Source organism: Eptesicus fuscus, chromosome 15, assembly GCF_027574615.1.
Source record: "Eptesicus fuscus isolate TK198812 chromosome 15, DD_ASM_mEF_20220401, whole genome shotgun sequence".
Classification (NCBI taxonomy): Eukaryota; Metazoa; Chordata; class Mammalia; order Chiroptera; family Vespertilionidae; genus Eptesicus; species Eptesicus fuscus.
In genome coordinates, this window is record NC_072487.1 from 131,457 (window position 1) to 145,457 (window position 14,001).

At 47.5% G+C, this 14,001-nt stretch overlaps 1 protein-coding gene across 1 annotated transcript in view; it reads left to right on the top strand.

The window, feature by feature from the left end:
- Positions 1 to 14,001, top strand: part of TUBGCP5 (tubulin gamma complex associated protein 5) — a 109,258-nt gene that overhangs the window by 39,807 nt on the left and 55,450 nt on the right. Inside the window, exons 4-6 of the mRNA XM_008156876.3 lie at positions 2,030 to 2,126; positions 2,473 to 2,552; positions 2,895 to 3,030. Of these exons, the coding sequence (XP_008155098.2) occupies positions 2,030 to 2,126; positions 2,473 to 2,552; positions 2,895 to 3,030 (313 nt within the window). The remainder of the gene's footprint in view (positions 1 to 2,029; positions 2,127 to 2,472; positions 2,553 to 2,894; positions 3,031 to 14,001) is intronic.

Below are 14,001 nucleotides of genomic sequence, written 5' to 3' on the forward strand. Positions count from 1 at the left end.
CCAAATAGTTATCTTATTATGATTACTAGAGGCCTGGTGCATGAAATTCGTGCACGGGTAAGGAGCCTAGGCCTGGCCAGTGAACAGGGCCGAACTGTGGGGCTATCAGAGGGGTCCCCTGCTGGCACCCGCCTTGGCTGGCCTGGGGCTGTGGGCTGGGACAGCTCCTGAATTGAGCATCTTCCCCCTGTTGGTCAGTGCACGTCATAGTGACCGGTCGTTCTGCCGTTGGGTCGATTTGCATATTAAGCTTTTATTATATAGGGTGATTAACACAATGGAGATGGACAGTAGGTGCTCTGGACTACAGAATAGGGAGAGTTGGTCCCTATTCTATAGGTATTAGGGTCTATAATTAGATCTTCCCATTCCTTCCTTGAATTTAACCCACCTCTCCTTTCCATGCATAGTTTTGATTTTTAGCAAATTTGGAGTGTTTTTATTTTGATAACTTTTAAAATATAATTTAAGTTTTAAAGAAATATAAAGAAAAGTTAAAGAATAGTAAAAGGAACTCATGCTCCCTTGCTCAGGTTCAGAATTGTGTCTAATCTGGAATAGACGCCTTTCTTTTTCTTGACCTGCACAGGCCAATTATTTGGTAACTTGTCTCTCAGTTTAGGTGTGTCTGATGATTCCTCATTATGATTTAGGTAATGCATTTTTGACAGGTTCCTTATGTATGCACATTTGAAGTATAAAATATAGAGTGGTACATATATGATGGACTAGTCCATGGCCACTGAAAGCATGAACTCTTACCATTCACAACCACCTGGATGGACCTAAAGGGTGTTATGCTGAGTGAAATAAGTCAGGCAGAGAAAGACGAATGCCATCTTATTTCACTTGTACGTGGAGTCTAAAGGACAAAACAAACAAAAAAAAACAGAAACAACCTCATAGATACAGAGAAGAGACTGGTGGTTGCCAGAGGAGATGGGGTTTAAAGGACCAGGTGAAAAAGGTGAAGGGATTAAGAAGTGCAAATTGGCAGTTACAGAATAGTCAGGGATAAAAGGATGGCACAGGGAATGTAGTCAATAATATTGTAATAAGTATGTATGGGGCCAGGTGGGTAATTGAAATATTGGAGGGAATCACTTTATACCTGAAACTAATACAAAATAATATCGAATGTAAACTGTAATTGAAAAATAAAATTTCAAAGGATAGTTTAGAGGTTAGATTTTATTTAGGTAACTAGTGGGCCGGTGCACTGATTCGTGCACACTGAAAGGAAAGTAATTAGAAGAAATATTTTAAAATTGCAACTTGCCATTTCTCCCTCAGCACCTGGGAGCAGGGTGGTGGCCCCACTCCCTACCAACCCTGTTGGTCACTGCCTGCAGGGGCCCGATCGCCCTGCCAATCATGCCACTGCCTGGTTCCCAGGCACTGAAGGAGCCTGACAGCACCCCACCCCCCACCACTGCCGCTGGTCACCACCTGCGGGACCTGATCACCCCACCGATCGCCCCAGTGCCACCCGGCTCCCAGGTGCTGAGGGAGCAGGGCAGCGGCTCCATCCCCACTGCCCTGGCTGGTCACCGCCTGCAGGGGCCCGATCACCCCAGTGATCCAATCGCAGGGTGACTAGTGGTGGCGAAGCAGTCGGCCCCCGCCCAGTGACGAGTGGTTCGCACCTGCCTTGGCCTGGTGCCACTCACTCACCTCTCCACCATCCCGCCCTGGTCCTGCTCTTGTTAGGGCCCATCGGGGCCTGCAGCGCCTGCACTGCTGCCCACTGCCAGCACCATGTTGCCAACACCCACCATGTTCTGCTCCGCCCCCTGGTGGTTAGCGTACATCATAGCAAGTGGTCGAACTCCCAGCAGAACTCCCACTTGAGGGGACAATTTGCATATTAGGCTTTTATTATATATGATAATTCATGTTTTCTCAAACTAGAAAAAAATCAAGTACATAACAGTCAAGAGATTATCTTTTCTTTACTCAAACTAATTTTAAAAAGCTCTTACCAACCTCAGTGGCTCATACCCTTCTTTTTTTTTTTTTTATTTTAAAGACGGATGTGCATTATTCCATACTGTCACTTCTCCTATGTCTTTCTGACTCTCCTTCAAACAGCAATTACGTGGAAATACCAAGAGATAAAGAAGTGGGTACGTTATCAGATACTCTAATATATAACAAAGAAATTATTTTTAATGCTTAATTGATTTTTATAAACTTTGTAAAAATTTATGAAACTAAAATATTTCTGTTGCCTTGTATACAATTACAATTGCAAATTTTCATTTAAAATATGAATTCTGACTTTGTAAGTTGAACTAATCTCAATTATATGAAGAGAAAAATTACTTTTGATAAAGAAATTTAAATGTATTAGAAATATTTCCAAGTGCATTTTATTTTGAGTTTTGGTAGACTTTTTCCCTATAGGTTTGGGTGGATTTTTTCCCCACACATATTTGATAAAACTGATAAGATTCTTCTGTTACATTTTAGAAAAGAAAGATGATTTTGACTGGGGGAAATACTTGATGGAAGGTGAAGAAATTGACCTTAGTCCGAATATAGACACACCGGTAAGTGTCAGTAGTTTTCCTATTGAAAATACAAATCCCTTCCAAGTGATATATATGACTTTTATGGGTCCTTCTGTCTTGCAGCAACTTCACTCTTCAATGAACTAGAGTAGTTTATTATGGGGGAGTCATTAAGATTTTATACCAAATCATTACTACTAGGAAATTGAATGCAAAGTATGCTTTAAAGAACTGTGACTTGGGATTTTTGCCACCAAAAATAAGTCCATCCATTCAAGACATTTAGAAAAAGTTTCATTTGATATAGTTGCGGCTTTTCCTCTGAAATTTTCCTAATCTTTTAATATAAGTAGCTTCCGTTGTTACACCTTTCTTCATCAGAATTGGTCTGAAGAGAGCGAGGATGAAGATGATCCTCAGCCCTGGAGCAGAGAGGACTCTGGGATTCAGGTGGATAGGACACCATTAGAGGAACAAGATCACAACAGAAACCCGGGGCCATGTGTTAGCTGGAAAGGTATTGTGTTCTTGGATGTCGGCATCTTTCTCTAATGGAAGAATTCTCTAGAAGGAAAGACCAGCTTTGAGACTCATACCCATGTCATTTAAATTATTGGCAAGCTCTGCCATCCTTATAAAACAGATCTTTTCATCATTAGGTCTATAATTGTCTAAACAGGGGTCTTTTTAAACAGGGGGCCCGTTCACTGTCCCTCAGACCGTTGGAGGGCCGGACTATAGTTTAAAAAAAACTATGAACAAATTCCTACGCACACTGCACATATCTTATTTTGAAGTAAAAAAACAAAATGGCAAAAACACCTGCATGTGGCCCGCGGCCCGTAGTTTGAGGACGCCTGGTCTAAGAAGTAGCGCTATTAGAATTAATGTTGAAGGGGATTTAGACTGCAATTTTGTTCTCTTCTTATTGTTCTGAGAATTGTGTTAGTCCTGAATATTCTTAGTTTATTTTTTATTGGAGAAGTATTTCCTTTGCTAAAGTTGGTAACTAAAAGGAAAAGATCTATACCATTTAATTTTCAATTTGGGTGTCTGCTTTTTAGTGTTCATTGAAGAACTATGAACTCGTAACTAGAAAGAGCTGGAAACAACCTTATAGGTTAGGTCATCGAATCCATTTTGTAGATGAGGAAGCAGCAGCCTGGTTACAGTGGTTTTCCCATGGCTGCACGGCTGAGACACCAGTCCCCGAGGCTGGTCTGTGCCCAGGCCCTGTGCGCTGTACTTGAACCTTGCCCGATGGACACAATGGAGTTAAAGCTGATTTTAGCTTCCTAATGACTTTCTCTTTTCTTCCCTTGCTTTCTAATTCTGATGGGGACGTTCAGGGCAGAGCGCAGATTGAAGAGCACGCCGCCACTGGTGTGTCCAGGGCCCTCTGCGTATTCCTTCCCTTTGGGTCTTTCATTCTCCCTTGTCCCCCGTTATAGGCCCCTGTTCTGATGGAGTGGGTGTGTGTGTTCCCGCACATGTTAACTTCTTATAAAGTACATTGTGTTGGTCAGTGGGTTCTGATTTTCAACTATATACGACTGTGATACTGTGTGTAAACTTTGTTCCTCTTTGCTTTGAACTCTGGGTGAAATTTGCCCATATCACTCTGTGAACATTTCTTCTGTTGCTCCCAACAGTTCTGGGGGATGCTGTGCTTTGTACCCCCGCATTTTTGTTAGTGGTGTCCTGGGCTGCCTGGCCTCCTCTGCCTAGTACCCACCCATCATGACCTGGTCCTACTTTATAAGGTCCTCTTCTCTGTTTGGAGTCTATTTTCATTTGCAATTGTGTGAGGGTACAAGATGAGTGTTTGTGATTCCTAAGGCCCCTCTGTATAGCCCCTTCTATGACATCTTTTACTTGTTTTTCTTTTTCAGTTACAGTTTACATTCAGTATTATATTGTATTAGTTTCAGGTGTACAGCATACCAGTTAGACAATCATATACTTTACAAAGTGGTCCCATCTGATTTTTCTAGTACCACCTGGCACTGTACATAGTTATTACAATACTAGAGGCCCAGTGCATGATTGAATCATGCACGTGTAGGGCCCCCTACACGCTTTCGCTTTTCGCGGTGGAGCTGGGTGCCTGTCCGCTGGTGCACCAGGCCTTTCGGAAGCCTCTGGCTCGGCGGAGGCTTCTGAAAGGCCTGGTGCCGGAGCAGACAGGCACCCAGCTCCCCCACTTTTGATGGTCCGCAGCCGCTGACGGGAGCTACCCTGCTGTTGAGAGGCGCAGGGGTCGGGAGTCCCGCCCCCTGCGCCTCTCAACGGCCGCTGAGGGGAGCTGCCGCGGACACCAGGCTACCCTGCCGTTCAGAGGCGCAGCTGGGTGTCCGCGGCAGGCCCCCTCAGCGGCCGCGGATTTGGCCGTTGAGAGGCCCCTCAGTGGCAGCGGATCCGTGCCTCTCAATGGCCGGATAGGCCACCCCGAGTCCCACCCCACAGCCTCCCACCGCCCAATTGTGGGCGTAGCGGAGTGATGGTAATTTACATGTTACTCTATTATTAGATAGGATTATTGACTCCTTTGCTTGTTTTTTTTAGTATTATGTCCTGTCTGCCCAACCTGACCCTTCAGACCTTTTTGGATGTCTAGATACTAATTCCTAAGTTTTAGACATTACAATGATCTTTTCTTAGTCACCTGATATTAACATTTTGCATGGTATCCTTCAAATAATGTCCTTTTTTATTGATTTTTTACAGAGAGGAAGGGAGAGAGATAGAGAGTTAGAAACATCGATGAGAGAGAAACATCGATCGGCTGCCTCCTGCACACTCCCTACTTGGGATATGCCTGCAACCAAGGTACATGCCCTAGACAGAATCGAACCTGGCACCCTTGAGTCCGCAGGCCAACGCTCTATCCACTGAGCCAAACTGTTTAGGGCCAAATAATGTCAATTTTAAATATTATATTGGTTTCAAACCTGTGACTTTTTTCATGGTGTGATTAGTATTTGGTCTTGATATTTTTCTCTGTATTCTCCCTCTGTTTTCTTTTGTAGGTTAGATTTAGGTGTCTAGTGACTGCCAGGCCGACTGTTACCTATGAAGTGAGGTTAAAGAGTCCAGCTGATTTTCCTTCATGTCCTGTGCCAGTTTTCCCCAAAGCATCTAGTCAGTAGTCCATCCTTTCCACATTGCTCTGTGGTTCTACCATTATCATATATCAACTAGAGGCCCAGTGCAGGAAATTCGTGCACTGGGGGGGTGTCCCTCAGCCCAGCCTGCACCCTCTGCAATCTGGGACCCCTTGGGAGATGTCCGACTGCCCGTTTAGGCCCGATCCTTGTGGGATCGGGCAGTCGGACATCCCTCTCACAATCCAGGACTGCTGTCTCCCAACCACTTGCCTGCCTGCCTGCCTGCCTGATCACCCCCTAACCACTCCCCTGCCAGCCTGATTAACGCCTAACTGCTCCCCTGCTGGCCCGATTGCCCCCAACTGCCCTCTCCTGCAGGCCTGGTCCCCCCCAACTGCCCTCCCCTGCAGGCTCAGTCGCCCAACTGCCCTCCCTTGATGGCCTGATCACCCAAAACTATCCTCCCTTGCCGGCCAACTTGTGGCAGCCATCTTTGACCACCTATGAGCGACCATCTAGTGCGAGGTTGTGAGGGTCAATTTGCATAGTGCCTCTTTATTATATAGGATTATATAGGATATGTGTATTTATTTGTGAACATTCCCTTCTCGTCCTTTAATTCGAGTTGCTGAGGAACAAATGATTTTAGTTATATGTCTCAACACATAGAAAACAAGTTTCCCCTGGCCTCCTTTACTCTTCACCAAAATTGGCTTCGCTTTCTCTGGACTTTTATTCTTCTATAGACATTTTAGAAGTACAATAAGTTTCATTTTTTAAATCTAGTTGGAATTTTTATTGGTATTATATTGAATTTATAGGTTTACTTAGGGAAGATTTGACATCTTTACTTTGAAAATATCTACATTTCTTCTAATTTTTTAATGTCTTATTAGAGTTTGGAAAATTTCTTTATAGAAATCTTTATCTGTTAATTTCTACAAATGTTATCAGTTTTTGTTGTGAGGGGCATCTTTTTGGCGGTGTAGAACATTGTTGCTTTTGTATGTGTGTTTCTTTGTTTTTAAAATGTATTTTATTGATTTTTTTACACAGAGGAAGGGAGAGGGATAAAGAGTTAGAAACATCGATGAGAGAGAAACATCGATCAGCTGCCTCCTGCACAACCCCCACTGGGGATGTGCTCACAACCAAGGTACATGTCCTTGACTGGAATCAAACCTGGGACCCTTCAGTCTGCAGGCCGACGCTCTATCCACTGAGCCAAACTGGGTTTTGTAAATTGTTCTTATATCCAACATTGCTGGACTCTCATCTGTCATAATAATAAAAGGCCAGAGGCGTCACTACTGAAATGACCAAACGACCAGTCACCATGAGGTTCATGGAACACCTCTTGGGCCCTCCCCCCACCCCCGCCTTTAGGCGCCGGCAGCATCTGCGGAGTGTCGGCAGTGTTGGCGGAGCATTGTGGGGTGCCAGCAGCATCCGCGGAGTGTCGCGGGCACCAGCAGCATCAGTGGATCATCACGGGGCGCCGGCAGCATCGCCGAGTGTGCAAGGTGTCGTGGGGCAGCAGAAATAGCCTTGATGGCAGCTAGGCCTACGGGACCCTACACGTGCATGATGCTGGGCCTCTAGTCCTATATAATAAAAGCCCAGTGACCATAATGGCAGAACGACTGCTCGACCAATCACTATGAGGTGCACTGACCACCTTTCAGTCCCTTTCCCTGACCGGCTGGCTCCCATCTGATGGCAAACGGGGACCTGGGGTTGGGTAGCGGGGGATGTAGGAAGCACCAAGAAAAGGCCCCCGCCCTGCCGGTCACCCCACACACAGAGGGCGACCCGTAGCGGGGCAGAGCCACAAGCAGGCGGGACCGGCTGACCTCTCGGTCCCTCCTCCCCTGGCCTTCAGGCTCCAATCTCCCAGTAGCAAACTGGGAACCAGGGTGGGTGGCAGCAGGGGAGGGGAGACCAAATGCCGGCAGCTGGGGAAGATGGCCCTGATCATAGACTAGGCTGAGGGATAGTACCCGTGCATGAATTTTATGCACTGGGCCTCTAATCCTATATAATAAAGAGGTAATATGCAAATTGAACATCACACCCTCACACAAGATGACCGAGATGGCTGCCACCATGCGATCACAAGATGGCCGCCACAGATGGCCAGCAGGGGAGGGCAGTTGGGGGTGACCGGGCCAGCAGGGGAGGTAGGGCAGTTGGGGGGAACCAGACCTGCAGGGGAGGGCAGTGGGGGAGACCAGGCCTGCAGGAGAGTGCAGTGGGGGGGACCAGGCCTGTAGGAGAGGACAGTGGGGGGGACCAGGCCTGCAGGAGAGGGCAGTGGGGGGGACCAGGCCTGCAGGGGAGGGCAGTTGGGGGGACCAGGCCTGCAGGAGAGGGCAGTGGGGGGGACCAGGCCTGCAGGGGAGGGCAGTTGGGGGGACCAGGCCTGCAGGAGAGGGCAGTTGGGGGGACCAAGCCTGCAGGGGAGGGCAGTTAGGCATTGATCAGGCTGAAAGGGGAGTGGTCAGGGGGTGATCAGGCTGGCAGGCAGAAGCGATTAGGGGCAATCAGGCAGGCAGGCAGGCAAACATTTGGGAGCTAGCAGTCCCAATTGTGAGAGGGATGTCTGACTGCCGGTTTAGGCCCGATCCCACAGGCTAACTGGCAGTCGGACATCCCCCGAGGGGTCCCAGATTGAAGAGGTGCTGGTCTGAGGAACAATCCCCACCCCCCGCAGTGCATGAATTTCATGCACTGGGCCTCTAGTATATAAATAAAAGCCTAAGCAACCGAACAACCAGTCGCTATGACACACACTGAGCACCAGGGGCCAGACGATGAATGCAGGAGCGCCACTCAGCTGACTGGCAGGCGCCAGACACTGGGCTCACAGCTGGCAAGCACAGCTGCAGCAGCATGAGCCTCTCCCACCTCCACATTAGCATGCTACTAAGCAGCAGCAGTAGCAGCAGGCGCAGCAGAGCCAGGATGAGTGGGAGCAGCACGGTGCTCACACCCAGTACTACATCTTCCAAGGGGTCCTGGATTGAGAGAGGGAACAGGCCAAGCTGAGGGACCCCACCGGTGCACACCGCCTGCAAATACTGACAGTTTTATCTCCTGCTGGTTCTTATATGTTATGTCTTCTTCAAGACATGTTAACAGCCCAGCTGGTGTCGCTCAGTGGTTGAGCATTGATCCATGAAGCAAGAGGTCGCTGGTTTGATTCCTGGGCAGGACACATGCTTGAGTTGCTTGCTCGATCCCCAGTAGGGGTTGTGCAGGAGATGACTGATCAGTGATTCTCTCTCATTGTTTCTATCTCTCCCTCCTTCTCCCTTCCTCTCTTTCTCAAATCAATAAAAACAAAACAAAAAAGACATGTTAAGTGTCTTTTTTCTGGCCAGCCCTCTAGTCTGCAGAGGAAGCAAGGGCAGTGGAAGTTGGTGGGTTTCATCCTTAAGAGGGTTGCACCTGAAATTCCTTCATGAAGTGTAATGGGCTTGGGTGGTAGGTTCTGGGTATGGGACCTTTATCAAATTGAGACAGTTTCCTTCTATTTCTGTTTTTTCTATACATCTTTAATCATGAATAGATATTGAGCTCTATCAAATGCTATTCTTTATTTGAGAGATAATCCTATAATTTTTCTCTTTTACTTTACTATTGCATTGATAGATTTTTTGATAGTGAATCGTCCTTGAATTCCTGAGCTATAATTCCTTGATCATGCTGTTTGTTTTTACTTCATTATTGGATTGGGTTAGCTGTTCAAAGTTCTGTTTTTCAGGTATATAGCATAGTGGTTAGACATGTATATAACTTGTATAGAGATCCCCCATACGGTTTTTTAAAATCTTTATTGTTGAGAGTATTACAGGTGTCTCCCAATTTACCCCCATTGCCCCACTCTGCCTGGTTCCCACCCTGTCCCAGGCCTTCATCACCCTTTTTGTCTGTGTCAATAGGTAATGCATATCCTATATAATAAAAGCCTAATATGCTAAGTGTCCGGTCATCCGTTCACCCAATTAAAGCGTAATATGCTAATGATATGCTAAGGTCACTCAACCACTCACTATGACATGCTTGCTATGATGACCTCCAGGGGGTAGATAGTTGACTATTCCCTATGACATGCACTGACCACCAGGGGCAGATGCTCCAACCTGTAGGTTAGCTTGCTGCTGGGGTCTAGCCAATCAGGACTGAGCAACACGGTCCAGACATGCCCTGGAGTCCTCCTGCAGTCTCTCCTCAGCTGGCCAACCTCCTGTATCCCTTCCCGGCCCCAATCGTGCACCAGTACCCTCTCGTAATCTAGGCTTAGGGCCCCCTCCGACCGCGAGTGCACGAATTTTGTGCACCAGGCCTCTAATCCTATTTAATAAAGAGTTAATATGCAAATTGACCATCACTCCAACACATAAGATGGCCAGTAAGGGAGGGCAGTTGTGGGTGATCAGGCCAGCAGGGGAAGACAGTTGGGGGGACCTAGGCCAGCAGGGGAGGGCAGTTAGGGGTGGGTGACCGGGCCATCAGGGGAGGGCAGTTGGGAGCAACCAGGCCTGCAGGAGAGGGCAGTTAGGGGTGACCAGGCCTGCAGGGGAGGGTAGTTAGGGGTGACCAGGCTGGCAGGGGAGGGCAGTTGGGAGGGACCAGGCCTGCAGGGGAGGGTAGTTAGGGGTGACCAGGGCAGTTGGAGGCAACCAGGCCTGCAGGGAGGACAGTTAGGGGCGACCAGGTCGGCAGGGTAGGGCAGTTAGGGGCAACCAGGCTGGCAGGGGAGGGCAGTTTGGGGCGACCAGGCTGGCAAGGGGGGACAGTTAGGAGTGACCAGGCCTGCAGGGGAGGACAGTTAGGGGCGAGCAGGCTGGCAGGGGAGGACTGTTAGGGGTGACCAAGCCAGCAGGGGAGGGCAGTTAGAGGTAAAAAGCCGGCAGGGGAGGGCAGTTTGGGGCGGCCAGGCTAGCAAGGGAGGGCATTTAGGGGTGACCAGGCCAGCAGGTGAGGCCAGTTGGGATTGACCAAGCCTGCAGGGGAGCAGTTAGGCATTGATCAGGCTGGCAGGGGATTGGTTAGGGGGTGATCAGGCAGGCAGGCAGGCGAGCGGTTGGGAGCCAGCAGTCCTGGATTGTGAGAGGGATGTCTGACTGCCCGTTTAGGCCCGATTCTAAACAGGCAGTTGGACATCCCTCAAGGGGTCCCAGATTGGAGAGGGTACGGGCTGGGCTGAGGGACACCATCCATGCATGAATTTCGTGCACCGGGCCTCTAGTATACATATAAAATCTTTGATTAATCTCTCCCTAACTCCCCTCCCTTCTTCCCTCTGAATTTTGTCATTCCATTCCATGTTCCCATGCCTCTGCTTCTATTTTATTCATCAGTTTACTTTTTCCATTAGCTTTCTTGTTTCTATATTTTGATTTTTAGATTCAATTGTTGATAGATATGTATTTATTATCATCTTATTGTTCATATTTTTCTGCTTCTTTTGTCTCTCTCCTTTCTTCTTTCTTCAATACCCTTCAACATTTCATGAAATACTGGTTTGGTGGTGATGAACTCCTTTAGCTTTTTCTTGTCTGTGAAGCTCTTCATCTGGCCTTCAGTCTAAATGAGAGTTTTGCTGGGTAGAATAATCTTGTTTGTAGGTCCTTTCCTATTCATCACTTTGAATATTTCTTGCCACTCCCTCTGGCCTGCATAGTTTCTGCTGAGAAATCAGCTGACAGTTGTACGGGAGCTCCCTTGTAGGTAATTAACTGCTTCTCTCTTTGTCTTTAGCCCTTGGCATTTTAATTATGATGTGTCTTGGTGTGGGCCTCTTTTGGGTTCCTCTTGTTAGGGACTTTCTGCACTTCCTGGACTTGTAAGTCTATTTCGTTTCCCAGATAAGGGAAGTTTTCTGTCATTATTTCTTCAAATATATTTTCAGTATCTTTCTCTCTCTTCTCTCTTCTCTTCTCTTCTCTTCTCTTCTCTCTCTCTCTCTCTCTCTCTCTCTCTCTCTCTCTCTCTCTCTCTCTTTCCCTCCCTCCCTCCATCCCTCCATCTCTCCCTCCCTTCCTTTCTCTCCCCTCCTTCTGGCACCCCTATTAATGTGAATATTGGTATGCTTGAAGTTGTCCTAGAGGCTCCTTATACTATCCTCATACTTTTTTATTCTTGATGTTCTGATTGGGTGTTTTTTGGTTCTTCATATTCCAAATTATTGATTTGATTCTGAGAATCCTCTACTGTTGATTCCTTGCAAATGATTCGTTATTAGCGCTATGTCATTCTTCATAGTTACGATATCTTTTCTCATGCTGTTGAGCATCTTTGCCATCATTATTCTGAACTCTATGATACATTTCTTATTTCCATTTCATTTAGCTCTTCTTCTGGAGAATTCTCTTGTTCTTTCATTTGGGGCTTGTTTTTTATCTCCCCATTTTGGCTGCCTGTTTGGGTTTGTGTCTGTGTATTAGGTAGACCTGCTACGCCTCCCAATCTCTAGTGCAGGACAGGGTCAGACGCTGTTTGTGACTGTCCCTTAGGCCCCTGTTTGGAGCTACCAGCAATCCACAGCTTGTGGCTCCTCTGCTGGGGCTGGGTGCCTTTGGCAAGGACCAAGACGTACATGAAGGTCTGGTTTTCCGAGCCCCGAGTCCAAAAGCAGATCAGGCAAAAACTCAATCCTTCAGAGACCTGCCTCGGCCTGTAGTCTGGTTGTATTCACTCTTGATTAACCTTAGGCTATGGATCACAGGTCGGGGCCAAGATGTCTTCCTGACAGGGTGGGGCAATTGCTTCTGCCTGCATGCTGATTGTTATTCTTAGTCTCATAATGGGCCTCAGAAACTCCACAGAGTGGGGCAAAGGGTTTTCCAATAGGTGGGACAACTGCCTTCCCACCCACCACCACCCCCCCCAGGCAAAAACTGCCTGGATAGCAAAGGTCACCAGAGAAAGGTGTCTGCAATGTGAAGGAATGACTCAGCACAGGAAACCGGGGTGTCTGCCTTCTGAGGTCTAGCCACATAGCCCCCAACCCTGGATTCTGCTCACTCAGCTCCAGTCCACTCTGCCCTCCCTCTGCCAGAGCCCAAGGTGAGTGGCTGCACACAGGATTTTGTGTGTTGGCCCTTTAAGAGGGTGCCTGCATTTCTAGCCGTCCCTCCCTGGCAGACAGCAACTCCGCTGCTTTTCACAGTCAGATGTTATGTGCACCTTTCTCATGTGGTGCTCTGCGCCAGAGAGCCCAGCTTAGGGTCTAGACCCCAGAGTTCTCAGTGGCAACCCCTCTCCCCCAGCTGATCTCTCTCCAGGCCTTCAGCTGCTGTCTGTGGGAGCCCGGCCAGCCCCGCCCCTCCTGCCGTCTCTGTGGTCTCCACTCTGTCCTTGGTGACCAGGGTTCTCTCCAGCTGGTCCTCAGTTAATTATTCAGGAAGGTTTCCTGTATTTTAGTTGTAATTCCAGTTTGGTCCTGGGAGCATGTCCATGAGCATTCACTTACTCTGCTGCCATTTTAGAAGCTGTCCCTCATAGTTTTGAACACATCTGACACCATACATAGTCAATACAATAATTTTTACTATATTTCCTATGCTGTGCTTTACATTCCCCCAACTGTTTTGTACCTGCTAATTTCTACTTCTTAATCCCTTCCCATCTGGCTACCATCACCCTATTCTCTGTATCTATTAGTCTAGTTTTTGTTTTGTTCATTTACTTTGTTTTCTAGATTCCACATATAAGTGAAATCATATGGTATTTGTATGACTTACTTCGTTTAGCATATTGCCTTTAAGGCCCACCCATGTTGTCAAAAATGGTAATATTTCATTCTTTTTTTATGGCTGAGAACATTTCATATCTGTACCACTTCTTTTTTTTTTAATATATTTTATTGATTTTGTACAGAGAGGAAGGGAGAGGGATAGAGAGCCTGAAACATCGATGAGAGAGAAACATTGATCAGCTGCCTCCTGCACACCTCCTACTGGAGATGTGCCCGCAACCAAGTACATGCCCTTGACCGGAATCGAACCCGGGACCCTTCAGTCCACAGGCCGACACTCTATCCACTGAGCCAAACCGGTAGGGCATCTGTACCACTTCTTTATCCAGTTGTCTATCAGTGGACAACTAAGGGTGCTTCTGTATCTTGGCAAATGAGTCTATGCATAGGTTCTTTAAGTGGGGGCCTTGGATTCTAGCAGGTTCTCGTCTCACCTGGATGGACAGAATCCCCGCTAGTTTTCATAGCCAGACATTGTTAGGTCTCCTCTTCCTGGCGCTGGAACCCTGGGCTGGGAAGGCTGGATGGGGGTTGGGACTCCTTGACCTCAGGGGGGACCTCTGCCTCTGAGATATACCGTGATTTTCATATCCTCGAGGGTCTCATTAAATTTATC